Source organism: Epinephelus fuscoguttatus, linkage group LG12 (genome assembly GCF_011397635.1).
Source record: "Epinephelus fuscoguttatus linkage group LG12, E.fuscoguttatus.final_Chr_v1".
In the NCBI taxonomy this organism is placed as follows: domain Eukaryota; kingdom Metazoa; phylum Chordata; class Actinopteri; order Perciformes; family Serranidae; genus Epinephelus; species Epinephelus fuscoguttatus.
This window is the reverse complement of record NC_064763.1, coordinates 11,258,191-11,276,832: the sequence shown is the minus strand read 5'-3', so window position 1 is coordinate 11,276,832 and position 18,642 is coordinate 11,258,191. Positions and strand designations below refer to the sequence as shown.

At 40.5% G+C, this 18,642-nt stretch overlaps 1 protein-coding gene across 1 annotated transcript; it reads right to left on the bottom strand.

Moving 5' to 3' along the window:
* Positions 1 to 8,762: 8,762 nt before the first annotated feature.
* Positions 8,763 to 17,916, bottom strand: rtn2b (reticulon 2b). The gene is made up of 7 exons (XM_049592616.1): positions 17,771 to 17,916; positions 14,985 to 15,192; positions 14,661 to 14,799; positions 13,900 to 13,969; positions 12,622 to 12,668; positions 12,350 to 12,408; positions 8,763 to 12,234 (listed from the first exon to the last, which is right to left on the bottom strand). Exons 1-7 carry the CDS (start codon positions 17,781 to 17,783, stop codon positions 12,126 to 12,128), a joined length of 645 nt encoding a protein of 214 aa, XP_049448573.1. The 5' UTR covers positions 17,784 to 17,916; the 3' UTR covers positions 8,763 to 12,125.
* Positions 17,917 to 18,642: the final 726 nt, after the last annotated feature.

Below are 18,642 nucleotides of genomic sequence, written 5' to 3'. Positions count from 1 at the left end.
TCTTTTCCTCATCGCTGTCTTCATCATCGTGATCCTCACTGCTCGTAAGGCCCCACCACCAGCTTTCTCTGACAAAGTGTAAGTCTGACAAATAATTCATGCTGCAGAACATGCTCGTCTGGTTAATTAATGACATGATACCTTCTGAGGTTGACTGAAGCCCATCAGAGGGTTCAGGGAGTTGTACCTTGCTCCTGTGGAGAATGCTGCAGTGGTGCACGCCCTGGAGCAGGGAGGCTTAAGGACAAGGTTGAGGGGTAGCAGATAATTGCTGTCTTGGCAGCAAGCCCTTGTCCTATTTTGTTCAGTCTGTTCCTATAGTGCACACCAGCACTCATGTTAATGTAAGAGCCAAGAAGAATAACTTTGAGGTTGAATTATTTACAGAAGAAGCTGGGTCACACTTTGCCTGCCAGAGTCCTGTGACGGACATTAAACGCTTTGTGTGTGTGTGTGTGTGTGTGTGTGTGTGTGTGTGTGTGTGTGTGTGTGTGTGAGAGAGAGACACACATTTCAGGCTACCGACGTGTATGTATGAGGACACCTTGTCCAAGTGAGGACAAAGGCCATGTCCCCAGTTGGGAAAAAGGTTGATTTTTGTATCAGTGGTTAAAGTAAATGTTAAGGTGAAGGCCCAGACACACCAAAACCAACATCAAAGAACCAGTGGCGACATAGGCCGACTGTTGTGTAACCTCAAGTCGCCTGTGTCTTGGCCAAAAAGTTGCACTTGAACATTCTGGAAAAACTGCAGCCAACTAGAACATACACTCTGTACCTGTGTGAGAGAAAATCACCAGCTACCAGCAGGTGGCGGTAGTCTGTATTTGTCATTCAAAAAAGGAAACCTGAACAGAGACAGGAGGGTTTCGAGATGCTAGTTAGCCAGTTAACAACACAACCCGATGTTGAAAGAACAAAGGATATTTACCATGCGCTAACGAACAGTAACACAAACAAAAAGGAAGTGTTTCTGTTAAAGAGCTCAATGGCTAAAAAAATCATCTTACCTAATATAACATGTTTGTTTTAATCTCAAGCATGGATATATAAAAAGAACTGGATACAGTGCTGAAGGTGGGGCCCCGTTCATTCCTATGAAAGTTGCTCAAAACTGCTTGATTTCCGTGGTATGAAATAACCAACTTCCACATCATGGGGCCCCGAGAGCAAGCACACCAGAGACTTACAGTGACTGAGTGGCTAACTTACACTTTAGCCCTCCGCTTACTTAAATGGGGTTAAAAATGATTGAATTGTTGTTCTTCTAGGCATTCTAAATGTTATCAGACCGAATGGATCAAATCCCGACATGAGTCATTTGCAGGGGTTGTCTCTTCCACAATATATGTATATATAAACCTTTGGGCCCAATGGCATTATGTGACAGACCCAGGCGTTGTACTTCCACTGTTTGGACACTATTTAAAATTAGCTTCACAGCCCAGCACTGCTTCTCAGGGCTTGATCTCAAGCCCTCTTGACTTAAGTCTTTTGGGTTTTTTTCCTCACTTAGATTTCTCTTCTCAAGCACTGAGCTAAACTGCTAGTCAGAGTACTTTCTCTCACTGATGGCTTTGACGGGCAGACTAGTGCCACTGAAGCAGGGCACACAGACGCTTACTAATGGCCCAACACTAACAAACTGATGACTGTTGGTTTTGTGTGTCGGGTCCATGTTGTTGGTCCGACATCCCATTAGTCTGACGGTCCGCGGTGCTGAACGGCTCCCGGCGGGCGTATTTCTACCTTGATGGTGCGCCGCGACTGCCGCTGGGTCAGCTGGGAAAGGCTTGAGGCGAAACCGGCTCACTGCTTATGTGTTTGCCACTTTCTTTTTCATTTTTTTTAAAGATATTTTTTGGGGCATTTTTTAGCCTTTAATTGGTAGGACAGACAAGTGTGAAAGGGGGAGAGAGAGAGGGAGGGAGTGACATGCAGCAAAGGGCCACAAGCTGGAGTTGAACCCGGGCTGCTGCGGCAACAGCCTTGTACATGGAGTGCCTGCTCTACTACTAAGCCACCGGTGCCCCTTTCTTTTTCATTTTAACCCACACCATGATCTTTTCCTGACCCTAACCAAGTGGTTTGTTTGCCTAAACCTAACCAGACCTTAACCACAGGGCATCATGATGATTTCGGAACGGACTTCGGAACAATGGGTTTAATATGGTCGGAACGATGGGATGTTGGACCAATGGGCTGTCGGATCAATGGGCAGTTCCCAGTGTGTCAGGGTCCTTGGGTTAGGCAAGTAGTGGTTAGGCTTAGGGGTTAGGGGTTAGTCTCCAGGAATTGATTTAAGTCTAGTATTTTCCCCAAAAGTGTCTAAGTAAAAATGTCTGTGTGTTTTGATTCACTCTGCGTCTATCTTACATTCAAGCCATTCAACCTAGATGTGTACTTAATCTTTCCAATACTCCTGATCAACCTACAACCCCTTACATGCAAAACATTATCATGAACCTGTGGACCATATCTGTAAGATTGCAGGTTGATCCCCTCATCTATCCTTCTTAGTGTCATTGAGTGTGCTCACACCTGGGAAACATAGTTAGATGCATCACGTGTGTCTCAAAGAAGGAAGCTCATTGCTAAATAAATGTTATTCCTGTAGCATTGAACTTGGAGTGCTAAAAATCCTTCCAAAATACAAAGTTCATGTCAATTGCAAATAAGCCAATGATGTATGAGAGTGAGACTGAGACTTATTGGATATACAAGTTGCAGCTTATAATTGGGAAATACAAAGCAAGGAGTTGATTCATGGAATATTATTGTTGCAGCCAAAAGGATTTTCTCAGCTATGATATACATAAGTGAGTCGACTTATTGGTAATGACATTTGTTTCTTCACTCCACACATATGGTCCTTTGTAAAATGTTGCATCCTAACTTCAGTGACAAAACGTACCTCTGACTGAGTTTTGACCTGGCTGATAATGTGACAGTGATAACAGGCCACCTTCAGACACTGCTGACGGAAACAAAACAGCATGAACTGAGGGGAAAAATACTCAGTGCATGGGTGTGGGCCCTGCATCACCACACTGACACTACAGGACGGTGTATCTACCCTCACACTGATCTGTGGTCAATGCCACGACAAACTTAGCATCTTAAGTGTGACCGTGGCTGCAAGTCCCAGTGGGATGACGGGGTGGGCGGGGGGCGGGTGGACGCAAGCCTCGTCCCTCTCCTTCATCACACACACACGTGAGTGCAGGACAGCGTGTCACTGAACTGGAGTCTCTCACCGCTTCTCATCCCCAAGTATGAAAGAGAAGAGCAGCATCAAGTGATCTACAGTGTTAGAGAATCAATGCCTGTCATGACATCATTTTATGGATGGCCAAGGTCAGTTTCTAGGTTTCTGTTTAGTAGTGGAGAGGGATTTCAGTAAATGAGAAAACCACTCTGACTGTGGTTTAGAGGAACTGGCACAGTGAGGATCTTACAGCAGCTGTCAGAAACCCTCCAATTTACTATTATATATGAAAATCAATCACCTTTACACCATGCTGCCAAATATCCTGTTGATTTAGGTATGACACCATTAGTATAGCTGGACACCACTGCTTAAAGGGACACTTGAGTATTTTATGGCACTACCTTAAATTAAGTGGACTTGAAAGAGACAGATTGTTAAAATATTGGTCCAAATTGATGCACCAGAGGCTGAAATATCCTGACTTTTATTCCCTGGAGTGGGTCAAGGCTTTAAAAATACTGGATCGTACATTTCCCATAATACATTCCCATAGCGTCTTTTTTTATCTTGTAAAGGTCTCGACACCTCCAGCTTTGTTTCTCAGGCTTTCTGATATCAGTTTTAAACTTCGAAACCCATCCCAGATGACATCTAATCAGGGTTAGACAAGCAGCATTTGACCTAAAGGTGTTACTCTAAGCAGCCCCTCTCTAAATTTGATCCAGTAATTGAATTTGCACCCAGCAGAAACTTATTATTTTATGCTGCTTCTTTCTAATATCACAGTTTTCTCTTTCAGGTCTCTCTCTCTCTCTCTGTGTTCTGTAAAAATAAAATCTCTCTTCATTGCGATTTCTTTTTCTGCATCTCTGAAGGATTGACCTTCCTCCGACACACAAGCCGCCTCCTCCCTACTCTGAGAGAGCACCTGCAGTTCCCCTGGGTGTCCACGCATCACAAGTGGCCTGGCTCTGTCAGGTAAACCCCGCTCCACTTTCATAACCACTTTAATATGTCAGTGCATTTCATCTGAATCATCAGCACCACAAAGATTATCACTTGGTGAGCTGATGATGAGTCACAACGGGAAGTAATAACACTTGCCGATGTCATTATGTGTGATTATTAAGCAGGAGGCCTAATGGCTGTACTCATTTAATATGTAGGATAGTTTAAATTTTAATTTGTGTGCTCAGCTCAACTCAAGCTTTCATAAGCCTGTACTTTTTTTTTTTAAGTCTAACTCAGAAAGAAAACTTTCCTGTTTCTCTATACCTAATGTGACTTTGTGATGTGCTGACATGAGGTATCACATGAGATGATAAAACTGTTTGTGTCATGAAAGAGCCGTCACACTGTACATCTTTTATGACTTTAACCAGCAGACTCGCAGGACAGACCACAGGCGTGAGCTGACTGACCGGCAGCACCCACCCACAAGAAGGTCAGGACCATCAGCAACACAGAGCCCCACCCAGCAGCCATCCCGTCTGCAGTGGGTGTGTCATCAGAGTGGGACAGACCGGGTGTACATCAACCACCGTGAACACTATGTGTGACAGACATCCTGAACACAGTCCACACAGCACCTGGCAGTCATTCATTCTGTCTGAGCAGCATCAAGTTTTACCAGCTTCACCTGAGGAAACAGCTGGCAGCATTAGAGGGCAACATCTGTCTTTTTACTTCACATTTTTAAATGTTATGTGTCTTAAGTAGTTCAACACTTTGGGGAATTTGCTTAGTGTCTTTCTTGTTGAGAGTTAGATGAGGAGATTGATGCCACTCTCCCGGGGGCAGACAGCTTGCCTGTCTCTGTCCAAACGTAACAAAATTTTTGTACTTCTCTCTAAAATCTGGAGTCTCTGCTGGTTGCCTGGCAACCTCACAGTAATGACAAGACACCTGGAGATCACCGCGCCCATCCCAGAAATAATCCAGCACACAACACTCCCATATAACCACAAATTGTCTTTTTAAAATTTGGCTTATTTGATGTTTGGACAGAGCCAGGCTAGCTGTTCCCCATTTGCTTCCAGTCTTTATGCTAAGCTAAACTAACTGCCTGCTGTCTTTAGCTTTATATTTACTGCACAGACACAAGCATGGTGTATCCTCTCATCTATTTCTCAGCAAGAGAGCGAATAAGTGCATTTCCAAAATGTCAAACTGTTTCTTTAAATACTTTTTCTTTTTTATTTCTGTTTTGCAGATATCCTGTATTTATCTGTATTTAGTGTTTGTTATCACTTAGGATACTGATGCTTCTGAAAACACATGACCAAGAAAGCAAGACTCCATATCTGCCCCTTAATCAGCTTGTGTATTATTATATTGTACATAAGTAGATAGAAAAACAACCCAATTGCCAGAAAAAAATGTTGGGCATTGTACATTTCTGCAAACCATAGATACATTACATTTCTATATTATTGTGTAGCAGATACATCTTAACTTTACATTGAAACTTTACGTTTGAACAATGCTGTAATTAACACGTGGTTAGGTTTAGACACAGAAACACTTGGTTATAGTTTGGAAAAGATCTTGTTTTGGCTTAAGAACTTGGTTTTGGTGGCACAATCATGACTGGAAATGTAAGCAAACAACTGCTTTTACCAGCACTATCCCCTGTGGTCACTAAAAAACACCCACGTTTTGTGGCTAAAAAGCCACTTGAAACACAGTGACGACTCATGCAGATGATGCTATCCACCATCCCCCTCAACTCCTGATGACAAAGTCAGCTCATATTCCACATCACTTTAGAGACATTGATAAGATATGTATGAAACGTACAAATATAAAGTACCGGTGGTTTGCAGAAACATACAATTCCACTATAGTCTTCTGGCGTCTGGGCTGTAGAAATCAGCTGAGGGTCATAGTTAACCACCAAAATCCAAACTCTGTCAGCATAACTCTGAGACACTATTCTCAGGCATATCACTAGACCAAACCACACCAGATCCAAACCGCTTAGGTCCACTGAGACCAAATGTACTAACTGCAACACAGACCATGAAGGGATTAATTAAGGTGTTTCTGTCCCAGTTCTGTGATTCTGCTGTTTTAATGTTATGACACAATGCTTTTTTGGCAGCAGAAACTGTAGATTTGTAAATGTGTGTAATTATGTAGAGTCGTAACCTCCTGCTAATCAGGGAAACAGTAATCTGAGACGTTATTAATGTCAGTACTTTTTATACATACTGCAAAAAAACAGACTTGTTATGTGTAAACTGAGTGAAATATTCAGATCATTTGTTGCGAGGAGTCAGCGGATTACGTACGTCATACTCCTATGCCTGACTTTTATCTGGAGAACTAACTGTTTGAAGTGCCATATTGACATTTTGGGGGTATTTCCTCCAAGTATATCTTGTGCTGTAGTGTTAGCATTTCTCTAGTGTAACCAGATAGTCATGCGCTCTTGTCTTGTTTGATTTATGTATAAAAATGCATTTTAATTTAAATGCATAATTAAATTTTCGACAGTGACATGATGCTGTGGCAACAGTAAACATCATCACCTGCTCTCGCTGTGTATGAAATCTCTCCATGAAGGTGTTCAGCAACCCTCTGAAAGTAAAAACAGACTGAGAGAAGGAGGCTCTGAGTCACTACATGTGAAAACAGAGAGAAGAAGTCCTTGAAGATTTGAGAGAGACTTTGAATTGACGTGTGGAGGGTTTCTGAGGTAAATTCATCTCAAGGTCACAGTCACATTGCATCCACCATGATTCTCCCAACAGAGAGAAAAGCAGTTTTTATTACCAGGAAACATTTTGTGTGAATGATGCAGGGTTTGTATGTCAGGAGTTCTCACTGTAATGATGGTTAACATGTTTGTCAGGATTCATTTATTCCTTTAGATCAGTCAGTGATGAGTGGGTTTCTCCATCCTCTGGTGAAGGGGCGTAGCTGGCACTTTCCAAGAGCAACACCTAGTGGCCAAACATGTCAGTGCAGCCCCTGGTGGTGAATGTATTACTATCACTGAATATATAAAGTAAATATGACCCTTGGCTGCTCTCTGTTGAGGAAAGACTGTATTTGATTAAAAATATAATTTAATGTGACAGGTTTAAGGGTGCAAGAGATAGAGCTACATTAATTAAGAGAAGCCTAAGGGAGGTTTATTTTTTGTAAATGGAAAATCATATTATATTTTACTAGCTGTGTACTAGTTGATGTGTGTCATGCTGGACTGCAGGTTTAATGGGAGGCATAACTCGGACTGAGCATCATTTCTTTGTAGTGTTAATTTAGAAAAAAAAATCACAATTAAAGATACATAAAATATATGCTTGTAAAGACAATAAATATGCATGTATTTTCCAGCTATAGCATAAACATAAATATGCTGAAAGTGTCTTGAGTGGTAGGTCATCCATGTTATTATATTTGTCTCTCTAAAGCTACTGTTGGTAACTGCTTTAGCAAATCAAATATTTTTTACAACTGGCATTAGTGCATGAGGCAGATTATTAATGCTCCTCTTTCCTCATAGTCCTCCTATGGGCATTCGCTGCTTGTGAACTGCCATCAGACTGTCAAACTCAGCAGCGTTGATCAAATATGAATCAGGATTCTGTTACTGCATTGCCTATTTCTCACCCTAAATGTTCTCAGAAACATATTTTAGTGTACTGTTTAGCTGTAAAATAATAACATTCACTCCTGTTAGTGGACGGTGCTTCATTTCAGCCTGATTATTTTAAACAGTACACTAAAATATGTTTCTGAGAACACCTGAGGTAAGAAATAGGCAATGCAGTAAAACAGTCTTGATTCATATTTGATCAGCGCTGCCTAGTTTGACAGACTGCGGCTCACAAGCAGTGACTGATATGACTGACAGCTGCTCTCACTGTGATTGGCCAAAGTCTCCCATCACAGGCTAGATTTTCTAAAGCCTCAAAACAGAGCCAAACAGAGGTGCAGAACTGTAGTGCTCTCTCAGACCGCTTGTATTTTCATATGCTCAGTGGTTATGGTAGGATTTGTGCCCGATGATACCAAAATTAAACTGTCTACCTGAGCTTTTCCTCTGCTTATTTAGCATTGTAAACCTCAGTGGTTGGTACTGTTTTACACAGTAGAAAATTAATGGGCCTTTTTCACTGAAGATATGTAAATAATAAGATTATTGGTGGCTGAATTCCATGTAGCTGCTTCAGTTTCAGGGTTTTGGGCATGCTGGTTCACTGTCACACCGCCATGGCTTACTGGGACACTTGAACAGAAATTAATGCTTCTTTCAACACCTGTGCTTTTCCTACTATGCCAAGTTGAAGTACCTGCTGTGAAAGGGGACTTTGCATTGTTCTTAATATAATTAACAGATGGCAAAGTGATTAACATTTGCTTTGGGGGGTGCACAGTGCCAAGCAAACTCACCTTTGTTTTTAGTAAATAACCTTTTATTGGGGAGCAACATAAAAATAGGAAACAACAATAAAAAAAATAATAAATACCTATAGAAATAAGTAGATCTTAAACAAAAGATAAAAGTGAAAACCATAACAGAAACAAACAAAGCACAGTGTAGGTTAAGCCCTGTCATGCCTCACGTAAAGCATCTTCCTCATCATGATCACACTTTTATTTTGCTGAGCATTTTACAGTTAAGTGACAAACAGATATAGTGAGAAAAAAGTATCACAAATATGCCAAATCCATATCAACAGCCAAATATACAGGCAGTAAAAATTATACAAATATTTCTGTTGAGTGATATCAGCTGTTACCACAGTAAGCTGATGAAGGGGAGCATCTTTAAAGGACTGGTTCACCCAAATTACAACAGGCCTATTTTCTTATTCTTTTCCAATAGTAGTAATTCAGATAGTTTTGGTTTTCTTTTTCCAGGTTTTGAGGTATTTCTCTCTCTCTCCTGCCTGCTCGGCACAATACAGGTGAATGTAATTTTGTTTGTGTTGCTCCTAACTTTAAAAAGAAACCTCTCCTCAGAGAAACTTTATACCTTGCTGTTTTCATGGGGACTACTTTCTTCCAAAGAAACAGTCCTTATGAAGATGGTTGAAGTGTCCTGGAAAAAGTAAACTAAAACTATCAGAAAATGTGTTTTCTTTATAAATGAGGTGTTCTGGCAGTTTTATTTTGTTCATTACAGCCACCAACCTGGGCTCATGATGTGAAATGACAGTAAATAACTTCAGTTTCTTAAGACATGTCAGTATGAGTGCAGCTGCATTTTAGGTTTGAAACCACAGGGTCATCAACATTTATCTGACATGCTACCAGTAGCGCACCAGCTGAACAACTGCATTGAACAGTTTACTGACTAAGCTTTGGCAGCTTAAACCCTTACAGCTGTCAGAATGAAGATTGAATTAAGGATTAGTTCACCCAAAATGGAAACTTTTGTCATTATCTACTCACCCTCACTTCTGTTGGAGCACTGAAAAAGTTTGAGTGACAGTGGGGGACAACTCGTTTGAAGGTGAAAAATCAGGCAATAAATTTTGAATGTCCACATGACAAGCAGTGCAACTCTCCACGTCAGGTCATGACTGAAGTGTCCAGGCTGTTTGTGGAGGTCCATTAAAAGGAAATATTTATCATGAACTTTGTCCAGTTAACTTATGTAGTGCATTCAAGTGTTCTGCCACACTGTTGGTTCAAACACTAATACGTAAACAATGAGAGGCTCTGTTTCCTTTAAGGTTTTTGACTTTCAGGGGGAAAAGGCAGCCATGCTGCATTACAGTGAAATTTGGATTTTACATTGATAGATGTTTTGTGTAATTTTATGGTAATTTGGGGGTTATTTCTGAAAACAAAAGTGACCAAATTCTTGGTTGATTTGGAAAATGTTGACATGGAGTTGTAGCAGACACTAGCTGTATTGACATGCAAACATCACATCCTCCTTGGGAGTATTAAATTGTCATATTATGGACTGACAGAAAATATCAAAGAGTAAGTTCTTGAGACAAATGTTATTTTCTTGATGCTGTCTGTTATTCTACCTGTAGATGTTGACATTTCCATACAATTCCTGACACTGTACTTGAAAGAGACAAGTACAGAATTTGACCTCTCCTTGACAAACTACCCCTCAAGCACTTTTCTCTTACAAGCTGTTAGCGACATGTCAGGATGCTGCTTGGTTTGGTTTTGTTGGAACTGAGACAAGATGAGTCCACTGAACCATTTTTGTGTCTCAGTCCTTCATTAAAGTAACTGGCTTTTTATCTAATGTCTGATGATGATGATGATGATGATGATAAATATTTTACTCCTGATATTCTATCCATAGATCTAGTTTAATATAGTGAAATGTCCTCTGAAGACAGGCTATGGCGCAATTGGTTCACACAATTATGCAACTGAAACAGGGTGGAGGTGGTGAGTCCTCATGAAGATAGTTATGGTTATGTAGGATAGAAGACTCAAACCAAAGAGTGTTTGAAAGTTAACTTGAGAAATCAATGACAAACATTCTGGCAAACGTAAAGGGGCAGTTCAACTTCAAATCAAGAAGACTTATTTTTCCTCTTACATGTAGTGTTATTTATCAGTCTAGATTGTTCTGGTGTGAGTAGCCAATAGTAGATATCAGCTGTAGAAACATCTGCCTATACTGGCTGCCTATACACACTGGACCTTTAAAGCAGCTGTAATTGCTTTTTATATGATATTCTTGTATTTTAAAGGGGTTGCTCATATTGACAAAGCCACCGAGATTATCAGTGGACTCTACAGTTTTCTTGAGCTCTACAGAACATTTTCACATCTTTCAGCTCACAGTTTTATTTTCTGCCCACAACTGTTTTGATTGACTATTTTCAGCTGCAGCATGCAGTTGTTTTGAGTTTTAAAAAACCTATCTGGACAGGAAACACCAGGTAAATTTAGTAGCTAGCTGGTGAACATAGTGGAGCATTGAGCAGCTCAAAGAATCGGTCATGAGCCAAACAGAGCTGAAAAATGAGTAAATATTGGACTGTTATTCATCAAGCGAACACAAAAGCTAATAGCAGTACTGTGTCTCAGCTTGTTTCAGTTGCCCATGTGACAAAAAAAAAAAAAAAAGTCAGTCACTGCAGGTTATAACTTACAGTTAAAATATGAGAGCAGAAATAAAGTTTCTTCTTCAAATCTTATTTGTAAAGTAAAACTTGCTGCTGTTTTGTGCTGTAAGTAATTCAGTTAGTTGTTGCTGGACAGTTGAAGTTGCTCTCACTTGTTAAGAGCTGTTTTGTTGCTACACGGTGTACCTTTAATCACTGAACTGCCCCAAGAGCAGCAGGAAGTTGCTGTTTATACCTGATTAAATGAAATTAGCATGAAGAGCAGAGGACAATGCTCTCATTATTTCTGATTTAAGTCTCATAAAAAGTTAGAGGAGCTGCTGCTTAAAAAGCTTTTCCTGATAGTTCAGTGTAGCAAGCATAAAACCATTCATGTTAATTAATGGCAGGTGATGTTCATGTCAGATTTATTCTGTCCAGCTAACAATTTATGATGCTACATAATGATGGCAGCAATAATGCTTCACTGCTTCATTATGAATAATTCTGCAGCTCCACAGGAACACGGAGCTCGGTGATTATGTAAAAATAGACCTGTTATCAAAGAATAAAAAACAGTCTGTCCCTGCTTGGAGCAGATGACTGTGTGAACTGCTGCTTATATTAAACGCTGCCCACAGAAAGCATCTCAGTAAATAAAATTCTTCTCCTCATGCACTTCCACTCCTTTCTGTGAGTGAATAGCAGCTTTGTTTCAGCTGTCAGGATGGATTAAATCTTGCTCCCATAAACAATCATCATGGCGGAGATATGGAAATGAGCTGCCCCTCAAAGCAGCCCCTCAGAGGATGTACCATTCCAACATTTTCCAAATCCCAAATCCTGGGTGCTTTTAACACGCGACCAACAAATTACTTTGACTTGGCTTTCTGTTTGGGGGCAGGTGGAGTTACAACTGTAGGTTTGGGGGCGGCTGCAGGAGCAGGAGGGGGTCTCACTTTTTCATACAGACTGACGAACCTGCAACAAAACAGAGGCATCACACAAGTCAACAGACAAAAGAGAACAAAAACATGTTCATATGTTATAAGCATGAGCATATGAAAAGACATTATATAACAAGCAGGTTACTTACAGGTTCTTGATTTTCTTTATAAAAGCTTTGATCGCTCTAACCACCCTCCTTATCCGCACCTGTCACCAAAATGTCAGACAGGTCAGTGCATTCAAAGCATTTTTGTATCTAAATTTTATTTCTCAGGAATCAGAGAAGTCATTTTCTTAGTAATTATATCTAATATATATCTAATATAATATCATATTACTAGTTCAGAGTATTTCTTTTTTGCTGTTTGTGTAAGTGTTGCAATTCAGTGACAGATTTGACTGTAAAATAATGAAACTCACCTGCTGTTTTTTGTACAGCATAGGAAGAGAGAAAACAGCGATCACAGCTGTTAAACAAAAACAAAGGAGAAATTATTTGTGAATTTATCTGTTGGAATTCATGGTATTCAACATGTCTCTGTGTGGATGGCTCTTTAGCGACTAGGACAGGGTGGAGATGCTCTTCAGTCTCTGTAACCTTGAACTGGGAGACTGGGATTTATATTGATTTATATAAAACAGGGCCTCCCAAAGTGGGGCCCACGGGCCAGAGTTGGCCCCCTGTAAGCGCTGATTTGGCCAGCCAAATATTTCTAGCGAGGGGAAAAAAGTGATTTAAAAAACATGATATACTCTGCTGGGTGGCACTGTGGAGCAATGGTTGGCACTGCCTCACAGTAAGAAGGTTTCAGGTTCAAACCCATGAGCCACCTGGGGCTCTTCTTTGCGGAATTTGCATGTTTTACCTGTGACAGCATGGGTTTTCTACACAGATCCTTCCACAGTCTAAAGACATGTAGTTTAGGTTAAGTGGTAACTCCTAATTGTGTACACTGAATCTCACCAAATGTCAGCTGGGATAGGTTCCTCTGTTTACCTACAGCAGCTGACGAGGGTGTGTCGTGAGCCTGAGCCGGTGTTTGCGCTGTAGTAGTAGGTATATATAGGGCTAGTACATCTTTTTCATCACTAATAATAGCCTACTGGTTCTCTGTTGGAAACAGCCGATGAAGTTTTCATTAGCCATTGCTATCCTGCGCACCTGCATGGCGTGGTGATGAACTGTTTTATTGATTTCTGTTGCTGTGCTGTCTTGCGGGCCTGCACGGCGGAGTGATACTGGCCAGAAAATAGTCCCAATTGATAGCAAGGTCTGATGTAATGCGGGGTTATTTTAAAATTATTGAAATAGTCTAACAAAACACATGCATACTTTTTGTAGCTTAAAACCTTTTGGTTACGTGTCCCCCGTACATCTTCAGAACTACTTTTTCTCCGGTAAGCTACGGGCGATTTCTCAGAGCAGGAGGCTCGTTGAGAGTAGTGACACCGTCACATCAGAGCTACAGATAGTCAGTGTTTCACATAACTTCATGTCCAAAAACCTGAACTATCCCTTTAAGTTTCAGGTTTGGCCCTCGAAGGGAAAAAGTTTGGAAACTCTTGATATAAACCATGACCATGATCTTTGTCCTAACTTTTACCAAGTAATTTGGGTTTGCCTAAACTTAACCCGACCTTAATCACAGAGGTGGCATGAGAAAACACTCATGAGTCATTTTTGGATGAAGAACTCACCCGCTATGATCAGAGTCAATCCACTGGTTTCAACTCCAACATAGGTCAGCAGATACAGGAGCAAAACAAACTGGGAGAGAACATAAAAAATGAATTGTTAAGTCGATGCAGCCCAGTCTTTCAGCCCATATGACCCCATAGGTCATTTGTTCCTACCATAATAGGATCCATAGGAGCTTTTCCAAAACTAGCACCCTTACCAGGGTGTGGGGAGGTTTAGGAAAAGAATAATTATATGGAATAAAATAGCCATAACATAATTTACATATATAGGCCTACAGTAGTAAACGCCACATTATGGTGTGATGTTAAGCATTTAGCAGGACGTTACATACGTACATAAGTTAAAATACGTAGTTGTTGACTTTTGGTTTCACGTGGGACATTAACAGTGCTCTCCTGGGTCAGTCCTGTGTTCGACCGACCTGTCTACCCCAAGCTCCTCCCTATGGGGACTTTGTTGCTCCTTTAACTATATCATCTGACTTCCTCTCACCATAATTACTGTGGCCACTAGAGGTCACCACTGAACAACAAACATAATATGCGTCGTAATAAGCTACTCACACAAACGACCTATGGTGTCATAATGTGCAGGGGGTTGATTGCACTATTAATCCCACTGAGAATCAACACCCACTCTGTGCAGCTCTGTTAAGCTCTGATTTAAAACTATAGGAAACTACTCACAACCAGTTTTATCAATCTGTTGGTGTTCATGCATAAATGCACATATTATTATTTTATCATCACACTCAGACCTTAATAGAGTCGATAACGCTTTCGATGAAAAGCAGGCGTTTGAGCTCTGTGACTGCAAATGCGATCATCAGCACCACCTCCTCCACAAGCACAACTGTCTCCTTATCTGTCAGGGAGCTGTCATAATCCAGGTATGACCTGGGGACAAAACACATACAGGCCCTTAAGATCACAGGAGATACAAAGCACTCATTCCCTACATTTAGCCACAAGTGCAACATAATTGAAATTATCGACCCATAGAGAGCAGCACAGCAGCATTCAGTGTGGGCTTGAGGTTGGAAAAATGCACAAATAGTCTAAATTAACATTTACAGACTCACTGGAAGGGGTGCACCCCAGGGTTCCAGCGCAGCAGCTCCAGCAATTTATAGTAAAATCGTAGGGTGAAGGTGACACACATGACACCCAGACAGATGTGGGAGATTACGGTGATGGCACTGAGCTGGAACAGACTGGCCAAACTGACCACCAGCCCTGTGAACACCACCCCAGTCTTCCTCAATTTCCGCCAATACACCAGATCTACAACTGCACAAGAAGACGCACACATGTTAGAGACAGCAAAAGAGATGAATTACAGTGAATGTATGATTGACAGAGATAGTTTGTAGATTATCTACTCCATTCTCAGTAAGGCCTTGATCAGTTAGATAATGTACTCTTCATGATTCATCAGAAGCTGAAGCTTGGTTTTCTTATGTTTGCTTGTTTTGTTTTTTAATTTCATTTTGGTGACATCTGGATCACCTGCCTGTAAAGCAGTTGTTTGTTTTTTGCTCGCTTTTTTTGGACTGTTGAACCTCAATCACAAATCACATAATCATTTCAGCCACTTGAAAGGTCTTCGTGGTGCCACTTAGATAGATGGCAGAAGGATGAAGTGCCTGTAGTGCAGTTTATCAGTCTAGATTGTTTTGGTGTGAGTTGCAGAGTGTTGGCGATTTCAGCCATAAAGATGTCTGCAATATAGTGGAACATGATGGTACTCAGCTTGTGGTGTTCAAAGTGCAAAGAAGAAAAGAAAAAACACTTAAAAACAACAACAAAAAAAACCCTCAACAGCAATGTCTCTTTGCAGAAATCATGATCCAGATACACAAGATAATCCACAGACCTTGTTGTGAACAGTTTCATGTAGGAACTATTTTATCTCTACCGAACTACATCCGCCAACTGTGTAACTACTCATGGACAAGAGGCTCGTGTTTCTGATAGAGTGAGATGTCAACATCAGTGGCGTCTTCTTTATTGCAGCTGTAATGTTAGCTAGCTCAGTGGTGCTAGATGAGCTAGCAGTAGATCCACACTTCCTTCTATGCAGTGATACTGTTGGTGGATGTAGTTCTGTAGAAAGAAAATAGTTCCTACATGAAAATGCTAACAACAAGGTCTGTGGATTATCTTGGAAAGAAACATTGCTGTTGAGTTTTTCAAATGTACTTTTTGGCACTTTGGGCACCACAAGCTGAGTGCCATCTAGTTCCATTATATTGGAGAGAAGGAAGATCTTTGAGGTCCAGTATCTCCAACACTAGGCTACTCACCCCAAAACAATCTAGACAGATAAATAGTGCAACAGGTAAGACGGAAAATACAAATATTTTTATTTTGGGGTGAACTGTCCCTTTAACTAAATTGTAATGGAGATGAAAAAGAAATGGTGACTGTTAAGATGCCTGACAGTTAGCAAAGCTCCGTCAGGCACTGCATCTTTTTTACAGCTCTGTTTTTGTTGTATCTGTTACTGTGGGTGTTAAAGAGGCTCAGACTTTGTTTCACATAGTTTCATATCAGTTTTCCTAAAAAGTGACACCACTTAAAAAAAACAAGTGAGTGTATGTGATTCTAACTCCTCATTCAAATGACCCAGATCATCGTCTATCCTCTTCTGTTTATTATAAACAAACCTGCTGATGGTGCTGATGGAAATGTGACACACATCTCTCCCTCTGTACCAGAGGCTAAATGGACAGCAAGTTACAGATTTATATATTTAAAAAAAAAAAACCATAGAGTTTAAACAGCAACTAAATCACTAAATACGCCAGTTACCTATATATAGATAAAACACATGTTGACTATTTGGCTGTACATTGCCAGGAAAATCAAAAATCAGCATATCTATTTATTCCTTTCTAGCAGTTCTATTCAGTACATGTGTTAACCTTTGTTAGCATACAGTCCGTGGGACTAATTTATGAGAGTCAAGGACATCCTAAGCAGTAGCATCTTTTTGTTTGTCTTTTTCAGGAAAAAAACGATGCATCTGCATGAATGTGTTGCTTTTAATAATGCACTTTTCTGAGTGAATAATAAATAAAGGAATAATTACAGTATGAGTCATAGTACAACATTAGATATTCTAACAGCAAAACACTAAATGAGCCTCCTAACGCCAGTGTTAATCTCAAGGTAATTATCTGATTAAAACTCAAGGATCGCACCCATAAACATGCAGGAGACACAGAGACACACACAACAACAATTTGTCTCCCAAAAGATCACTGACAAATGACTGAGTCATGCATTTGAACACACACACACACACACACAACTACACCAGCAAACCCTTTGGAAATGTTAAATTAGATTATTTCAAGTTTTCTTATTGGTTATGGTTATTTGGATAATGGTTATTCTGACATGAAGCTGGTAAGCCAGAAACAGAGACACTCACTTAAGATTTTACACCAAAGGTATTAAAACAATTTCCAGTCATGGCATAACCATAGCCTAACTCTGATTCTAATCCTAAAAATAAAAGTAAAATACAATTTAGAAAAATAACCCTGACAAGAAAACAAGAAAATACACATCAATCCTCTGTTCATCTATACTTAAGATACAGTTTTGACCTTTTAGAATAAACAAACAAACAGCATTCAGTCAGCGACAGAGTCTCATTTAGCTGAGTCCCATCTGTCCACCGAATGAAAGACATGCAGGGCTCAGTATTTGACTGGTCATCCTGTTTGTATTCACACCTGCCCAACAGAGGGGAAAAAATAAATCATCTCTTCCTCCTCCACCTGACAGCTGGACTCTGACCAGCTCCCTGTCTGCTCTGATTCACTTTACTTAAAGCTGTCACCATTTATTTCCTTACGTTTGGTGGCCATTTCAGCGACGATCCTGCTTGCTTTTCTCTCTTCCCTGTGCTTCCACCGTTGGCTCACTCTCCAGGCTTTTTTTGGCCACCCCAGCTCTGTCAGCAATATAAGGCCTGGCTGGCCTAATTTTATCCTGTATTGGATACCCCCTGTTTGGATTCACACACACATACACACACACACACACACACACACACACACACACACACACACACACACACACACACAGGCTGAAATTGGGAACCCGAGACATCAGCATGTACATGTCCCTCAGCTCTCAGAGACTGTCGTGGTTCCTCAGCCAGTTCAGTTGGTGGCTGACCTGCACCCAGAGGCCCTCACAAGCAGCCATGTTAGTGAGAATCAGCCTTTAATGTAAAATTCTTTACCAATCAGTATCAATAAGAACACAACCAATGTCAGTAGGATGCTACAATTTCCTCCAGCATTCATGACAAACTAATAGAAAAATGACTGAGGTGCATCACATTTTTAATGCAGAAAGATCCACAGACTTTTTTTTCTCTGCAGTGTTCATCATGAGAGAATTATAGCCCTTCTCACTATAACTCACATCTGACTGTTATTACGATTGATTTTGCAGGCAGATACTGGTTCATGGTTCTACTGCACATTACAGCAACATCCAGATTATTGTTACAGGTATAAAAATATACTTCATGGTACCGACAGGGTTGGGCAACCTGGGGATCCAGCAGCTTCCTGTTACCTTTACAAAAAAAATATATGGAAATGAGTGATAGTTGTTTGGTTTTTTTTTAGATTTTAATTATCAATTTTTGTAGGCCTGAAGTGATTCTTGCATTATCCAATTGTGAAAATTTGCATACAAGAAAATGTTTTAACA